The sequence below is a fragment of the Paroedura picta genome, chromosome 2, assembly GCF_049243985.1.
Source record: "Paroedura picta isolate Pp20150507F chromosome 2, Ppicta_v3.0, whole genome shotgun sequence".
Classification (NCBI taxonomy): domain Eukaryota; kingdom Metazoa; phylum Chordata; class Lepidosauria; order Squamata; family Gekkonidae; genus Paroedura; species Paroedura picta.
The window spans coordinates 149,112,130-149,130,707 of record NC_135370.1 but is presented as its reverse complement, the minus strand read 5'-3'; the positions used below and the strand labels follow the sequence as shown (position 1 = coordinate 149,130,707).

The window sequence follows — 18,578 nt, the reverse complement described above, 5'->3', positions numbered from 1 at the left end:
ATGTTGTGTAGTTGGCAGGATAAACCTTTATTAATTGTCAGCTACATACCACTCATGTGGTTATAAACTCTTAGCAGCTGTTTGAGACCACTATCAAGTAAACAGTAACAAAAGAATTATTTTCTAAGGCTCAGGTCACGGAGGGGGCTGTCGGACACTAGCAAATATCTACCCCACCCCCAATATCTGGAAAAGATATCAAAGGGTGTAATCCCTACAGTAGCATCTTTTTATAGAAATATTAATTTCTTGTTTAGAGTTGATCTTAAATATTCTAGAACAAAAGGGCTAAGAATGTAGGTAGAAGTCTTCTCTGGCTTCCAAATCTGCCAAGTTTCAGATTTGTGTTGAACGAGAAGATTCAGTGTAGAGTAACAGTTATGTTGATAAACCTTAGAACTCCTTCACAGGTTACTTCTCTTTTTCTGCTTTCCAAAAACAGGGTGGATCCACATGCTTCAAATATATTTTTTGGAATTCTGTGTCTTAATAGGTGTGCTTTTTTTGATTGGGGCTGAGGTGCATAGGGAGAAGGGTTTTTTTTAAAAAACATTTGGAAGCTATTACTACATTAAAAATAATTATGTAATAGCAATTAATAGTGATGCTTAGAGAGTTGTGCTACATAAGACACAATGATAACGTAGATTCCTTATTTGGATCCAGTTGCACATCTGAAGTAGCTGAAAAGGCCGTGGGGAGAAATCTGTTTTGGAGTAGTATTAGAGTTTTCCAGTTAATCACGTTGTTGCCGATCAGGAATTATGACTTGGTTTGGTAAAATGAGACGGTTTTGCCTTAGCTGCACTGAAGTAGCTCGATTCTGGATTTGTTTCTAACTCTTGTGGTATAATTGCTGTCAAGTAGAGCAGGCAGTGAAAACCTGCACAGATTTATCTGCAAATATCAGATTGGGGATTTGTCACTTTCCCCCCTCAGGAAATGTATTTAGGAAGAAAAAAATCCTTTAGAATGGTGTATCTGTGAATGCCTCTCAATCTCTTTTACTTTAATTCAGTTAACCATCCTTCCTGCATCTGTGACGTAAGCGGCTTATCATTTCTACATCACTCTCAGTATACAAATTATGCAAAAATTCTGAACCTATTTATCCTCCACATCATAGGTCACCAGCCTTTTATTTAATGACAGCTGATTATTACCAAGTTGTGTTCCATTCCAGAAACAGAACATGGAAAAATGATGCAATCACCTAAGCAGCACAGAGAAAAATACTGTGAAATAAAAGCTTTTTTAAAAATAGTAAGACTGATGTTTTTCTCTTTTCCTGTACCTTCTAGCATTTGCTGGTAGGGGCTCCTGGGAATTGTAGTCCATGGACATCTGGAGGGCCGCAGTTTGACTACCCCTGTTCTAGAGGATGTGTGAACTGTGGCAGCTAGTGAGCTGCTGGTAATTTTGTAAGCTAGTTGTTGGAGACTGCTGCCTCACACAGAGGAAGCTTGTTGGTTAAGTAGGATTGTGAACCTGGGAATCCTGCAACAAAACCTAGAATACTGATTGGGGAACCAGACTTACCTCCGAGCTGGTGAGACTTAGTTCTTCAATGAAATGGCCTCCCAATTTATAAACAATTTGACCCAATTTGACTACAGGGGTACAGGTTTCAAGGTACTACGGAAATGATGTCTGCTGGCCACATCCCCATATGCAAATAAAAATAAAAAATAAAATTAAAATATGCAAATAAATATAAAAAACAGCACCCCACCCCACCATGGCTGCAATGTCCCATATGCAAACAAAAATAAACCAAATAAAAATAAAAAGTTTAAAAATCACAAATAAGCCCATCTCCACTGACTGCTCTCCAACACCTGGCATTCAGGGCCCTTCTTCCTCTAAGCTTAGAGATCCCACATTTATTATTTATTTTCTTGCATTTCTATACTGCCCTCCCATCACACACATCAACAGCAATCACAACAGTGGTCCCCAAATTAACAATATTACAACAGATTCATTTGAAAACCCACTTTAACAGAACCCCTAGGAAGGTCAGCTTGGTTCAGGTCACAGAGGGGGTTAGGATTAGGCAGTCGGACGACCAGTGGATGATGCTGGGTCGGACACCCTCAACCAAATGCCTGGTGGAGGAGTTCCTTTTTGCAGGCCTTGTGGAATTGATACATGCCTATCAGGGAGAACAAATAACCACAGAATTGTCCCCCCACCCCTCTTTTTAAACTAGAGCATTCACCTTGCTCCTGTTTAGGATTGGCAGAGGCCCGGGCTACAAAGCCTATTCAGGGCCATGATATGCATTGATTGGCATTCTGGAGTTATGCCTGTCCTGTGAGAACCTCCCCCCAGTACCTTGGGCAGCGACGATGGTGACGGCTGTGACCAAGAGGTTCAGGGCAGAGAACATGCAGGGTGGGGAAATTGAGCTGGTGTTTGTGGACGGCAGTGGCTGGAGGCTCCATGCATCTTCCATCTTGGATTCCTCACACCGCAATACATCTGAGGCCCTCCAGAGGTACAACCTGGTGCAGTACACATTGAAAAACCCTGTTGTAAACCCACTCTTTGCTAATGAATTAGACCCAATTTGCTAATGAATAAGTGATGCCATTTTAGAGGAGGTGTTTGCCATTTAAAAATTGCTGCAAGCAGCACTGCTGATAACAGGCCATCTTGCTTCCCCCCTCAGTGGTGAAACAGCCTTTCCCTACAGCTCTTTCAGCATGACGGAAACAAAATCACCTGATGCCTCTGTAGCACAGGCCCAATCAGGATCAGGCCTTGCACTAATATTTAAAAACCTTTGTTTTCCTCAAGATGGTATCAACTGAAACAGGTTGGACCCATAGCTGCTATAACATATTTGGTTCTCAACTCACATTCAAGAACTGTATGCTGTTCTAGAATGCTGAATAATCCATTTCAGAGAATGGTGAAGAAGTGGGGAACCAGGGTCAGCTAAAAGTAAATATGCCTAGAAATGTTATGGATGAGACAGGCACAACCAATGTTTCTGATCTCACAGTTAAATTAAAAATTGCTGTTACCAGAAACCTCTATGACTTACAGAAATGTTAGTTGACAGCTGTCTTCTAGAGTTTACATAGTGGAGCTGACTGTGGTCAGTTATGGTGTTGTGCAATAAATTTTCTGAAGAGGTAGTGTGAAGGTGGAGATAAGCAATTTGTCAGTGTGTTTGATGTTTCCCTTTTTGCTGAATCCTTTGAAGGCAAACAAGTTGATTCCCCTTCCAGAACCCAAGGTATTGGGAATTCTTAGTAATTGTAAAAAAACAAAACAAACCCACAAACATTATGTAATAAAATCAAATGTACCTATTTTTGCACCATTGGCCTTGGCTTTGTTTTTTCAGGCTTTCAGGAAAATGATATAGTGGGGGAAGGGAAAATGAGATTTCCCCAGGAAGGCCTTGTGAGTCCTCCGCTTGTTCGGTATCTCTTCTTTGATGTTCTGCCCAAGATTTCTATTCATGTAATGAATACATTTACAGGGAAATTGAAGTGTGTTATCTCTGGCCCAAATGATCAACTTGCAGCTTGAGAAAAAAAAAACATGTAGCACTTCTAATAAATTATGTGTTTTCTTAAATTGAGGCTTCTTGAGACTCAAAAATAATTATTGAAGGAATATTTAACCCTTCCTGTGGGATTGTGATAATTGGATGCATACTTCACCAGCGTGATATCACTTTTTCAAGTTGTACATGAATCGGATACAGTATGTGTCGTCATCCCATTCCCAAACGTAACGAATGTTCCTGAAGGAAATGTAAATGTTAACAAAGTAGTTTGCTATCTGCTTACAGGCAGGTTCAGCTAGTCAATCTGCACACCTATATCAGTCTAGTCTCCTTGCAAGCTCCAACTAGCCTGCTTCAGATCTGCTTTTCCTGTGTTTTGATTAGTGCACAACAAATTATGCTGCAGGCTGTGTTTAATTAGATGAAGTCTAAAACCAGGCAAGTCTTTAAGAAGGGGAATTCCTAGCGACTTTATGTATGATGCTGTTCACATGCCCTTGTTTGAAAGTTTTCAAGCATGTATATACTACCAAGTTCAACCGTCTGCTAAACTGAAGTAGAGGAGAGTGAAATAAGAATATGACTTCAGTTACAAGGAGCATGCATTCTTTTATATTGCTTTATCCCACTTATGAAAAATAAAATGGACTGGAATTATGCAGCTAGAAAATGATTAATCCAACATTATTTGTATCAAATACTTTATTTATTTATTTATTTAGATTTATATACCGCCCTCCCCGAAGGCTCAGGGCGGTTTACATTAAAACTAGTCAACGATACATGAAACAGTCTTCGTTAAAACATACAGTAATTAATAAGAGTGGTTGTAATCATATAACAGAATGTAACAGTATAACAATATAATAACTTCACTCAGTTATCTGTTTTTATATTCTTTGCACCTTACTTTCAAACATACAAAAACTTATCTTGTAAGGTGGAGTAGTATTTATTTAAAAACCTTGTCCTAGTACTGCAATAGGCTCATGATGGTATTTTGCTGTAGACATACTGATGCGGGTGTACATTTAACCAACAGTAACCTGGAGCTTAACTACCGCTATAGATTCGGCTCCATTTTCTTGCTGCTCCTCATAAGATGCTTGAAGAAGAAACTGTGTGCGTGCATGCGCACAGGTGCGCGTGCACCATGGGCAAACGGAATTTGATAGACTGCCCTTTTTAAAAGCATTCTTATTTTACTTGGGAATATCTTCTTCATATGTTGGGCTACAGCAGAAAGAGCCAGCAGCAGTTAATTCCCTTATGAGGTGTCAATACAGTCTGTATAGAAGTGATTTATGCCCACAAGGAACAAATTGAAAACAGTTGTCAAGTGCACACATATATATGGAGACATTTTGTTCCATCTGCCCTGTTAGGGCAAACTGTCTTTCATGTAAAGGTTTTGGCTCCATATCTACTATATAATTTCAGATGTCTCTTGTACAACATTATATGAGCAAATGCCTCAAATTCAGGATCTTTTGTTGCATTTTGTATTGAAACAGAATAGTCTAGCAATACTTTTGTTCACTGCAAATCAAGTCTGAATGACGTATTTTTGTGCAATTAAAGCTTAAGAAAAGACTTGCTGTCTATTTTGGGTCTGTTAGAGGATGTTAATCCTGATTACTTTGAATTTGTGGAAAAGATGTTAATGATGATGAGACTTGTAGTTGTGGAAAAGTGCTGTGAGGGATATAAAGTACATGAATTAATATGTGACATAGTAAAGAAACAGCAGTCTTTGAGAACACGTAACACATTCAGAGACACTCAGTGTTAATTGCATTTTGTTGTTGCATAGGGTTTATTTGTGTGCTTATTTTTATATGAATTGTGTGAATCTTTTTAAAAAACTGCCAGGCCAGCATTATTTTAAAGTACTAATCTGAAGGACAGCTGGAACACTCCATTCTTTAGATATAAAAATTTAGGAAATATTCTGCATGCTAAAGGTGGTGTAAGTAAGATAAATGTTTGCCCAGATAACACTGGGCAAGTCCCCAGATAATTTTCAGGAGACATTTCTACTATTTAATTGAACTAAATTTAATAGGTCTTTAATGTTTATAAAGGCCTGGACTTTTTATTTCAAATATATCCTACCTTTTATGATGCAGACCTTAGCATGGTGTGTGTGTGAGGGGAGGGGGTTGTGTGTGTCAGCGAAGCTAACTGCAATCCCATAAAGGAGTTCAGACTCTGTCCAGAAGCTAAACTCTTAGCAGAGTCATTCAAGGTGGAACGGTCACAGTTGAGACACAAGGTGCATCCACCCTCTTCAGGCATCAAGGGCCATATCAGCAGAAGAAAATGAACAGTTCCAATGGCGATGAGAGCAGAGGAATCCTTGAAGTGTAGCTACTAGGCAGCAGCAGTAATAGAAGGTGACACTAGTGGAGGATCTTTTGTAGACAACACTTCAGTTAGTGTTGTACAGTTAGTACTGTGCAGAAGGCAATGATAAACTGCTTCAAATTCTATGATGAGATAATCCAAAATGATAAAATATATAATTCTGGAAGATGGAGGACCCAGGTTGGCTGACAATCAGGTACGGGGGAAGTGCTGAGGACAAGTATGACTAGTGCTATTCTTAATGAAGCAGCTGGACTGAAGCCAAAATGACATCCAGTTGTTGACATGAATGGATGCAAAAAGAAAGTTCAAAATTGTCTGACGCACGGTATGTGAGAAGTATGAATCAAGGTGAGCTCCAAATTGGAAAACAAGAAATGAAATGTTTAACTATTACAATCCTGAGAATGAGTGAACAAAAGGATTAGAACATTTTCTGTCAAAATTATTAAGTATTTTACTTGGGAGCTAACAATACAGAAGAAACTGAGTTGCTCTAATACTGAGGTGAGATGTAGCACAAGCAGTCAGGAGCTATAATGCAAAGTTTGACCAAATAATATCAGACTTCGTGGAAAGCATATCAACATAACCATCATTTAAGTTTGCATGCCAACTGCAGATGCTGATGAGAAAGAAACTGAAAGCTTTTATGTAAGAGTCCAGGAAGAAACTGACCACGCCTCTGAACAAGATGTGCTAATAAACATAGTATTGAATGTTGCTGGAAAATTTGAGTTGGGAGCATTAAATGAAGCAGAAGAGTGAGTCATAGAATTCTGTGACAACAATTGATTGTAAATACACATTTCAGGCAACCAAGGAGATGACTGTATATGTGGACATTACCAGACAGGTAATACAAAACATTAAGAGCACCAAAATATAATCTAAGTAGCATTCTTAAATAGTTTTAAGACCATGTAAAGAACAGATTTGCATTCCTAAGTTCAAATGAATGTGAAACAGAATAACTATGGGTTGAAACATGAGATATTATCATGAAAGAATGCACAAAGACTATTCCTGTAGCCATAAGAAAAGCAGCGATGGATGACTAACTGAACTGTTATAATTAATAAAAATAGATAAGTAAAAGGCAACAGAAATAGACTCAAATTATGGCCTCCACTGCATCTTCAAGGTCATGCTTGGCTGAAATGGAGGCACAGGTCACAAATATAGCTGGCCTAGTGTTTTACCATCTGTACTAGGTGAAGCTATTAGGGGCCTATTTGGTTTCAGGAGACCTAGCCACAGTGATCCATGCAACAGTCACCTCCAGGCAGGATCACTGCAGCTTGCTTTACACAGGGCTACCCTTACCCGATCCCGAAATTACATCTAGTGCAGAATGAAGCTGCACAAGTCCTCATAGGGAGGGCCTATATTTGACCTGCCCTCCAACAGCTGCATTGACTACTTGTGGAGTTCTGGATCAGGTTCAAGGTGTTGGTATTGACCTTTAATGCTCTATATGGTCTGGACCCTGTGTACCTGAGGAACTGCTTCTCCCAATATGTCCCCTGGAGAGCACTATGCTCTGCTAACACCAATTTATTGGTAATTCCTGGCCCTAAAGATGTTTGCTGGGCCTCAACCAAAGCCAGAGCCTTGCCAACCTGGTGGAATGAGTTGCCTGTTGAAATCTGGGCCCTGACAGAGCTGCCAAAGTTCTGCAGGACCTGAAAAATGGCAGTCTTCCACCAGGTTTATGGTTGATGTCTCCTCCTTCCTCTTGGTTTCCCCCTTATTTAAAACTATCCCCAGTCTGGTTAGCCCAATATTTTGTTGTTTTGATGTGCAGCCTGTACTCTGTTCAAGAGGCTGCTTTTAGGACATAATATGGAGAAATAGAATGGTTTCCAGTTGTCAAAAGTATCAGGCAAGGACGTATTACTCTCCTGTTCTCTTCAATCAGCATGCAGAACATATAAAGAAAGCTGAATTAGATTTAGATGAAGGCTGAATGAAAATTGATGGAAAGAATACTGAGATACACAATGATACCACATTACTGACAGAAAATAGTGGAGAAATTACTACTGCTGAAGGTTAAAGAAGAAAGTACCAAAACAGGATTACAGCTGAACATCAAGACAAAATTATGACTACTGAAGAAATAAAGGTAAAGGTAAAGGTATCCTCTGTGCAAGCACTGAGTCATGTCTGACCCTTGGGGTGACGCCCTCTAGCGTTTTCATGGCAGACTCAATACGGGGTGGTTTGCCAGTGCCTTCCCGAGTCATTACCGTTTACCCCCGCAGCAAGCTGGGTACTCATTTTGCCGACCTCGAAAGGATGGAAGGCTGAGTCAACCTGAGCTGGCTGCTGGGATTGAACTCCCAGCCTCATGGACAAAGCTTTCAGACAGCTGCCTTACCACTCTGCGCCACAAGGGGCTCATACTGAAGAAATACACAAGTTCAAAGTTGATGAAATTAATCAAGCCGTTTTATTCCTTGGCTCCATCACCAACCAAAAGGGAGATTGCAACCAAGAAAACAGGAGATTGAGGCTGGGAAAGGCAGCCTTCCATGACCAAATTAGAAATGGTCCTTGAGTACAGAGAGGAGGGAAACCCTTACAAAGGTAGAATGCCAGCAGGGAGTTGGGGGCAATCCAATGTACTGCACGGAGTGCAACATTTAAGATTATCTGCCAGCTGGATAGAAGTCATGGATGTGCACTCAGTGCAAGGAGCTCCTGTTCCCAGGGAACAAGGCAAAATGGCTGTTTGGGAGAAGCAGAGACAGGCACACAGATAAGTATTCCACTCTGAGAACGGCAGCCTTGCTGCTGTCAGGGAGTATGAGGGTCATGGAGAAACATGTTACTTTGCAACATGATGAAATGTTTTTAATATAAATAATAAAGGAACAGTACATTCTATATAGCCTGATAGTATAACCATCTTCAGTGGATTCAAACTATTCCCATCAATTTGTTTACAAATAAGAACTAATCAGATGATTCTAGATTTGTGTTAATATCACGTTTTAATTTTAAAAAAATTAGTGCTTGAGGATCCCAATAACACGTTAAACTGCAAGCCACTCTGAGTTCTTGTAAGATCGAAAGGCAGCTAATACTTTAAATAAATAAAAGGTATACTATATATTTACTTAAAACATTTCTATTCTGCGTCTTAAAGGACCTGAGGCAGGCTACCATACAACGTGGACAACATTTAAATTAGCAAACCTTAATTAAATACAAACTAAAATACAATCTTATTTTAAGATTCAAGTAGGTAGCTGAAGCAGTTTTGAGTCCAGTGACTCCTTTAAAACCAACAGAATTTTATTCAAGGGATAAGCTTTCATGTGCATGCACATGTCTTAAGATACAACATTTTACTCAAAGAAGAGTGCATGCACACAAAATCTCATACCTTGAATAAAACTTTGTTGGTCTTTAAGGTGCTACTGGACTCAAAGTTTGTTTTTATTTTAACCTTACATTTTATTCACAAGCATTTGTCCTGCTACAAAAAAGCAACAATATGAAAAAGTCTTTAAACAGGACAGTGTAGGTTAGTCTTGGCTTGGAAACAATCATATTAACTAACATACAGAAAAAGTCAGGGAATGTTTTCAGGTCTTTCTCAGCTTCTGTTTACAGTTCCTCCAGAGTCTGGGATTGAACAATTTAGGATACAAATGCCTCTGAAGATCGGGTACTAGTGCCACTCGAAGCAGCAGGGATCCTTTTAAATTCTGCCACGCACTACCATGGATAAGCTGGGAAATTATCCAAAGGAATTACATCTCTTGAAGGGGGTATGACTGTATTTAGGATACTACTAAAAAACTGAACCTCAACACCATGTTAAATCTGCACACCTGGTGAATATTGCATACGAGCAGGGATGGCCAAACTGTGGCTCTCCAGATGTCCATGGACTACAATTCCCATGAACCCCTGCCAGCAGCATACAGGCAGGGGCTCACGGGAATTGTAGTCCATCTGGAGAGTCAATTTGACCACACATGGCATTACAGGACGCTCACAAGGCAAAACGTTATTGGGGGCAGTGGTATCTTTTTCTGTGAGGACTCCATGCAACGCAAAAGCTTACACACTGTTTTGTTGGTTTGCAAAAGCTATTACGTGGCTTTGGGATTTAGATTTTGCTATGACCCAGTACGTGCTGAGCTGGATAGCCCAGGCTACCCCTCTCCCCCGACATCTCAGGAATTAAGTTGGATCAGCCCTGGTTACTTCTTGGATGGGAGACCACCGAGGAAGTCCAGGCTTCCTACCCAGAGGCAGGCAATGGTGACCGCCGTCTCCTCGAGAAACGGGGCCATTCGCTACAAGCCACGAAAGGCAACACGACCGGGAACTCTCCAGCGGTCCCCCGCCCCGCCCGCATCAACAAGCGACCTCCCACTTCCCCCGCGTTATCAGCTCGGAGGGAGGCGGGCTAATGGCGGCGGCGATGAAGTGGTTCCGGGTCGGCGGAAGGAGCCGTCAACATGGAGCGCTTGGGGGCTGAGGGGCCTCCGGGAGGCCGGTGAAGGGGGAGTCCAGGGGACCCTTTTCCTGCTTGGTGGGAGGGGGGGCGCGCGCATGCGTACGGCATCTCTGGCGGCAGAAGCAGCGGGAGGAAGCCGCTCGCGGTCCCCGCCTCGTGCCCCCTGGATCCCCCCCACAGGGCTGCTTCTGCCCCCCCGGCAGGCGGCGGCGGAGTCATGTCTTTGGGCGAGTACGAGAGGCACTGCGACTCCATCAACTCCGACTTCGGCAACGATTCGTCCAGCAGGAGCGGCCCCCGCCCCCCGGCGCCTCCCGCCTTGGTCGGCGAACAGGAGGAGCTGCATTATGTCCCCATCCGCATTCTGGGCCGGGGGGCCTTCGGGGAGGCCACGCTGTATCGCCGGACTGAGGTACTGGAACCCCGGTTCCCCCCCCCCCCCCCCGCGTCCCTTGGAGACGTTTGTCCAAGTTACGGAGCCTGCAGCCCTGGGCACGCTTCCAGGCAAAAACGCGAGGAAGCTGGGTTTTCCTTCGGGAAAGTTTGTGCAAAACTGTAGATCTGAGCACGTTCTGAACTGGCGCAGATAGTCCACGAAAGCATATGCCGGAACAAAATGATGTTAGCCTTTTAAGGTGCCACCGGAACGCCTGTTTGGTTTTTTGCAGCAGCCTTGCTGCTCATCTGGAATTCTTACGGGGAAGTACACGCTGTTGAGTGCAGGGTGACTTTACTTTAAATATCCGTTTCGCTGTCATAACTTGTCTCCCTGCTACAATCTTAACTCAGACCTGCTAAGAGTAATGCAAGCTTAAATGGACTCCCGGGAATGGTAGAGGCCAGGAGGGCCTGGAGGATCATTGTCCATGCGGTTGCAGTGGGTTGGACATGACTTTGCAACTAACAACAACAACTAAAGTGATGCTCAGAGATGTGTAGGGGAATGGGGTTGTCACAAGGCTGTGCAAAACTTTTTTGAGATAAAAAGATTTATATGCTGCCCTCAGACAATTTCCAACATTTTAAGACCATACCAAGTGGTGAAAGCTTCACTCTTTTAATTTTTGCCTATCATGTAGTTGATTGAAGTACAGGTGTTCAGGGAAAGGATGATGGTATACTTAGGAATCACTGAAATCACTGTACGAGAAGCAAAATTCCCCTTGACTGAAATACTGCTAGCAGGAGATTTCAATGCAAGGATAGGCAAAGATGGCTCTGCACTCTCAAGGGCACTGGGCTTGGACCCAGATGAACCCCTACCCAATTGTCTTTCTGATACAAGACGTTCCAAAGACTCTCATATAAATAATGCCGGAATCTCATTGGCCAAATTTTGCATACGTTTTGACAGATTGATGCTAAATGGCTCGTTCCCCCAAGATCATCCTGGGGAATTCACATTTGCCTCTGGGAGAGGTAGCAGTGTGATTGACTATATATTGTTTCCCCCTGCTTTGAAAGACCAATTAGAGGTATTTTGTATTGGAGACCGCACTGATAGCGATCACCTCCCACTGATATTGACTATCAAGATGTCTTCTCCCCTAAGGTCATCTCCACCAATGGGCTCTGAAAATGTCCAAGGTACCCTATGTAAGATCCCGTGGTCACAAAGCACTGCTGGAAAGATCAAACATCTATTTACTGCCAGTACTTTAACAACATTTAACTCCATACCCAACATCAATGATAATCCTTCTGAGGGTATAAAAGATTACAATAATATAATCACTCACATACTTCAGCTATTTAGCCCCCAATCAAACTCACAGAAAATAACTCAAAGAAGAACCCTAAATCCCTGGTTTGATGATGAATGCTGCAAATTAAAATCTCAAATCCATTCCATTTATCTTGATTATAGGGAATCCAGTGCTAAGCTTATGCCTGCAGAATATTTCCATCTGAAAAATCAATTATATCAACTAACAAAGAAAAAGCAAAGTGATTATATTAAAGAACAATGGGTATACAGGAATACTTTCACTGACTGTTAAGATGTGCCCCCCCCCTTTATTCCTTGGTTTGTGTCTTTGGGACCTGGAAAAGTTTCAAGATTCCTTAAAATAGCCCCTGGGTCCCAAAACTAGTAAAGCATTCAAATCTGGGATTTAAAAAAAAAATCAGACTACCCAAGGAACTGATTCTAGGGGGAGAACTCTTCCCACTGGCTGCGCTGGGTTCAGGCTCTGCAAAGGCGCTGATACTGCAGGGATAATACTTCATGCTGGATCCACCACAGCCCTATTTTGTTAAACAGCCCAAAAGAGCCCCAGCTGAGCCAGGGAGGAGATCTCCCTCCCACTTACTTTTAGGCTTTCTACTGTAGTCTCATTTAAAGGGACTGCAGAGGAAAGCCCAAAAACATCTGAGCGGCAGGAGCAATCTGCTCCCCCAGCTGTTGTTTGGGTTTGCTGGTAATTCCCAGATATATCTTTCCTCTGGTCTGCCAGGAAATTGGGATGTCAAAATACACCAAAAAATACGAGCAAGGTGTTTTTCAGGTATAGTTTCAGTTTCAGTAGACCTGATTGCACTTCCGTGCTGATCAGTTTTAAGATAAACCTTTGAAGTGTAGCAGTTGTAATGCCCTTCTTCAGGGACTGTTTCCCAATGGCTTGTGTGACCTGAGTATCCTGATGTCATCATATCTTAGAAGCAAGCTAAGCACAATCAGCCAGGGTTAGTACTTGAATGAGAGACCACCAGGAAGTCCAGGGTTGCTATGCAGATGGCAAACCATCTCTGTATATCTTTTGTCTTGAAAAACGTATGGGGTGGCCATAGGTCAGTTGTCAGTTGATGGCATTTTCTACAGCCACCATGTATGCATCATTCTTGGAAGTGACAAAGCATTTCTTGATTCTAGAAAATAGGCACGAGAAGTGAGTGAATGGTATTCCCCTTACTGAAGTTGTGGCTGTCTCAGATATTTTGATACAACTATGTTGTTAAAGGGAGATAAAGCTGGCCATAAGGTTCCTGTTTGTAGAGCATCTGGGAATTTGTGCTAAGTTTCTTTGTTTGAATTTCCATGTGGCTGGCTCCAGTCTCACCTACCCTGCAGTTAGCTTCCAGTTCTAGCTTTTCATTTGGATAACTGGGGAACAGTGGAATTTGGATGTTTGGAAAAAAATATTGGACAAGTATGCAAGAATATTGTTTCATTGTTTTTAAACAGCTTCCTATGCTGGCAGAAAAAGAATGATGGGATGTGAGAAGAGAGATAGAATGGCAGCTGTACAGCTGCATTATATTTCTGCAAGAATTTGCAGGCATATCAGTTACGGTTCATAGCATAGATGCTAATAACAAAGACTTCTTGGACTCATAAAGCAAACACAAATGTTAAGGAAAAGAATTTCAGACAGGTTTATTAGTACAGTCTTTTTATGGCACGCATAATTGAGCTCTGATTGTTGGATGTCTGAAAAATTCAAATGCCAACTGGATTTGCTTTACCACAATCTGTTCTTTGGTTTAACAGATTTAGATTTCTCATTGCTTTCTGAGGTGGATATAGTAGTAGGTTGCCAAATGGCCAAATCTATGAGCATTCCCTGAATGTCTACATATGGGAAACCGTTTCCATGAGAGCTCCCAGATTTCTCCCTTGCTTGCTATTACTCCCATTCTGTTACATTTTTATCAACTGTGTGAGGTTATTACTTTAGCATTTCCATGGCGGTTTAATCTTCAATGCAATACCAAAGAGAAGCTACAGAACACTAACACAGCTCCAGGGGCTTGCTGGATAGAATCATAGAGTGATGTGAAATTTGAAGAGTACGGATGAAACGTGGATATTAAATGTGGGGAAATATTGTTCCCCTTGGCTGTCTTTTCTATATAAATGATTAGCAGTAGTATCTAGCAGCTCCCATGAGTAAAGCTTTTTGTTGTTATGGAACATACTCTATGTCTTGGTAGAGTTATGTGTAAAATAAAACCATATTCTTTTTTTTTTCCAAGCTTATACCATTTGGTGATTATTGAAAAGAAAAAAGGATGCTAGTTGTAAATAATGCATCAGAAACAGTAAAAAAATTAATCTGAACCCCATATATTTTGTCATATCTATTTCTTGTAACAAATATCTAGCCTTGTGTAGCTGTGTAACAAAACATTTAACTAACGGTGCTTGTATTCCAGGATGACTCACTTGTGGTGTGGAAGGAAGTGGATCTGACAAGACTTTCAGAGAAAGAGCGACGTGATGCTTTGAATGAGATAGTTATTCTTGCTCTGCTGCAGCACGACAACATCATTGCCTATTACAATCACTTCATGGATAATACCACACTGCTGATTGAATTGGAATATTGCAATGGTGAGTGTTTTCTCTCAAACAGCAAACCCCTCTCCCTTCTAGAAATCTAAACCAAATTAATCTTGGAAGACTGCCATTTATGGTTTGTGGACAAGTAATCTAAAACATACTTTGTGGGAAGCATAAATAGCTAAGGAAGAGATGGATTGAAAATTGGACAGTGTCAAATGCAAATAATATTTGCAGAGTAAATAAAGTAGAGGCTGTGTTAAATGAATTCTGTATTTGCTCTGCAAATATTATTTTGCTTGAAAATAAGCTTTTAGTCATTGCCTAACATACCACATGAACTGTTAGATATTGCTGTGGTTGGATTTGCAGTGCCATATTGCACATATAGGATTTTAGTGATCACAAAATGAAGTGGTTCAGCAAACCTCAAACACTTTTGGAAAATAAAGCATAGAATATGAGACATAATGTCTTGGATGTGAGCCCCCCCCCCTCTTAAATTCATGGTTGATTTGGGTGTTATTTTTAGCTCATTATTATCAGTCTTCCTAATGAAGGATACTCACTGCACTAAATCAGTTCTTGTTACTTTGGGTCTGAATGGCATTCAAATTCAGAAACCATTATAATTGGTAATATCAGTGTAGCACTTTCACTTTTTCTTAAAGGTCATTCGTGTGAAGGCAAATCCTTATCCATCCATGGTTCCTCTATATATTTGTGAAACAGCCTGGGGGGTGGTATATGTCTGGCGGTCCAAGTTGGAATAGGGTCAATTAGGGTTTAACCGGCAAAGCAGGCTGCACCCTGATTGGCCCTGCCCCTGCAGCTCCCGCCCTCTGTCCCTGGACAGAGCCTCTTTGCTCTCAGACACACCTCAGTGCCTGGAGCCAGCAGCAGGTAAGGGGAGAGGGCCTTGGCACAGGGTCCTGGTGGAGGGCCTGCTAACGAGGGCCGCTGGGCCTGCTAGGCTGGGCTTGCTAACTGCTAAGCAGGGCCTGTTAATGAGGGCCTCCCGGCCTGCTGCCTGCCTGCTAAGGAGCTCTGTCCTGGGCCAGCCCCTGCCCACCCCACTTGATCTGGCTGTGAGCTGTGGCCCAAAGCCACCTTGAGCTGCCTGGCCAGGGGGTGGGGGGACCCTTTCAAGGCCTGTTCTTAGGAACGGGCTTTGAAGCTAGTCTGAAAGACCTGGTGGACTGAGCTCCCGGGAGAGCTGCGGGCCCTGCGGGATCTTTCAACATTCCGCAGGGCCTGCAAGATGGAGCTCTTCCGCCAGGTTTATGGTTGAGGCCGGGGCTGATAATAGATCTATGCCTCCCCCGGGGACTCGGGTTCTGGACCCGAAGCAAAACATCATCAGGACCTCCTCTCCACCCGCTAGTAGTGGGAGGGAGGGGGGGGAGTTGAGCTGCCATTCTTGCCATGCCGGCAATATTGGCAATGTTATTATTGTTTTATGGGGTTTTAATGGGGAATTGCTATATTGTTACCCGCCACGAGCCGCAAGGGAGTGGCGGGCTATAAATCTAATAATAATAATAATTATTATTATTATTATAATAATAAGTGGTTATTTTAAAAGCTACATTTGTGTCCTGAAGAAGAGCTGTTGCGTGAATACACATTTTTTATTATTTTTTAAAATTACATTCAGAGTTCCTTGTGATCAGATTAGGGTACAGTCAGCAGCACGGGGAAAGATGGGCTTGTTTTTCATATACACGAGATTTTAGGAATACCATGAATTCTTGGAAGGATTTTTAGTAAATACTGATACAGCAATTACAATCAGTAATGAAATATTTCTCTCATTTACAGGAGGAAACCTCTATGATAAGCTCTTGCGGCAGAAAGACAAGTTGTTTGAGGAAGAGGTAATATGAATGATAGTGGAAATTAACCACGCAGCTAGTTTGCTGTGGAATCTCCTAACCTTTATGTTTTTTCAGTTTTTCTTTCCCCCTTGGCCTTCAGACTATTCTCTGCTAATCTTTAAATCGCTCCTGTGGAGCGGTATAAATAAAAGGCTAAGGGGTAAAGCCTATTGGAACTGTCCATAGAGTTTTCATGGCAAAGATACTGGAGTGGTTTGCCATTTCCTTCTCCAGTGGATCACCTTTTGTCAGAGCTCTCAGCTATGACCTGTCCGTCTTGGGTGGCCCTGCACGGTATAGCTCATAGCTTCACTGAACTACGCAAGCCCCCTTGCCATAACAAGGCAGCGATCCTTGAAGGGGGACAGCATCTAGACAGCATCCTAAAAAGCAGAGACATCACCTTGCCAACAAAAGTGCGTTTAGTCAAGGCTATGGTATTCCCAGTTGCAATGTATGGCTGCGAAAGTTGGACCATAAGGAAGGCCGAGCGTCAAAGAATTGAGGCTTTTGAACTCTGGTGCTGGAGAAGACTCTTGCGAGTCCCTTGGACTGCAAGGCGAACAAACCGGTCAGTCCTAGAGGAGATCAGCCCTGACTGCTCTTTAGAAGGCCAGATCCTGAAGATGAAACTCAAATACTTTGGCCACTTCATAAGAAGGAAGGACTCCCTGGAGAAGAGCTTAATGCTGGGAGCGATCGAGGGCAAAAGAAGAAGGGGACGACAGAGAATGAGGTGGCTGGATGGAGTCACTGAAGCAGTAGGTGCAAGCTTAAATGGACTCCGGGGAATGGTAGAGGACAGGAAGGCCTGGAGGATCATTGTCCATGGGGTCGCGATGGGTCGGACATGACTTCGCACATAACAACAACAAAGGGGTAAAGGGGAGGAGAAGGGGTGGGCCAAGTCCATGATAAAAACTCGCAGGGGCCAATCAGGAGCCGTGAAGCACGGCTCCCCAGTGGCTGCTTGGCCCGGCCTCGGCTGGCCTGGCCAGGGAGTCTCCGAGCCAAGGGAAGAGGCTTCCTCGCAGGTAAGTCCGCCGGCCGGGGTCCCTTCGCGCTGAGGAAAGGAGCAGGGACGCGGCAGCCCTGTTCCTTTCCCGCCCATGAGCCACGGCCCCGACTCACCAGCCATGGTCTTCTCCCCACGCCGTGCGCCGCCCGCCACAAGGGGGGTGGGGAGCGTGGCACATCTGGCCGCGGGACTGCCAGGCCCCGGGGAACCTTCGCCTCGTGAAGGCTTTGCCGGGGAGGGGGCTTTCCACCTAGTAACTAAATAACAGAGAACAGAGAAAGATATGCAGTGTACCTCTCAGATCTAGCAGTAATAAATGATAGAATACAAAACAAAGCTTCTTCAGAAACAAGTATAGATATGAGCTTCTAAACATATGCAGGACCCAAACAAAGATTCATAAAGACCTTTTTGCTTCCCAGCTGTCCTGAAAGGTTAGCAGCCGTCAGTCCTAATTATTTTTAATATTAAGTTACCAATTTCTTCAGCGCTTCTTGCCCTGCATCTTGCAGGCCACGTGAGCAAATTTTTTGGGAGAGATTATTCTGGGAAAAGGATCACAGCATTGAGATCTTAAGAGACCAGTTTCCCTGCAGTCTGTTAATTTCCATAAGAAAGATTAATATTTTTGTTTTACTCAAAGGTTTTCTCTTTGCAGATGGTGGTGTGGTACTTATTTCAAATTGTATCAGCGGTGAGCTGCATCCACAGAGAAGGAATACTTCACAGGTAGATGCATTTCATGAAGCTAGAGCTAGTAGTGATCTAGTTTCTGAAAGTAAGACCTGCTTGAAAGCCTTGTTTCTCCTTCTGATGCAGAACTTCTTTCCTCTGGTAAAAAGCGAAAAGAGATAGGAATTTTGTGTTCATGGTCTTTGAAGGACTGTCATTTTCTTCTATTTGTGTCAGTGCTGAATGAAGTTGCTTGCGTTCCTTATTCACTGCATATATTTACAAGAGGTAGGAAGCTCAGCACGTGGCTGCAGCAATTCCAGCACCCCTCCATGGGGCAAATATGATTGACAGAG

The 18,578-nt window shown here is 42.7% G+C and overlaps 1 protein-coding gene across 2 annotated transcripts in view; it reads left to right on the top strand.

Annotated features, from left to right (window-relative positions):
- The first annotated feature begins 10,343 nt into the window (after window positions 1–10,343).
- Window positions 10,344–18,578, top strand: part of NEK9 (NIMA related kinase 9) — a 35,836-nt gene continuing 27,601 nt past the window's right edge. Inside the window, exons 1-4 of one of the 2 annotated variants that reach the window (XM_077323256.1) lie at window positions 10,344–10,785; window positions 14,529–14,706; window positions 16,477–16,532; window positions 18,209–18,279. In XM_077323256.1, coding sequence (XP_077179371.1) covers window positions 10,591–10,785; window positions 14,529–14,706; window positions 16,477–16,532; window positions 18,209–18,279 — 500 coding nt within the window. In that variant the 5' untranslated portion in view covers window positions 10,344–10,590. The remainder of the gene's footprint in view (window positions 10,786–14,528; window positions 14,707–16,476; window positions 16,533–18,208; window positions 18,280–18,578) is intronic. The other variant, XM_077323255.1, reaches the window with a different exon arrangement.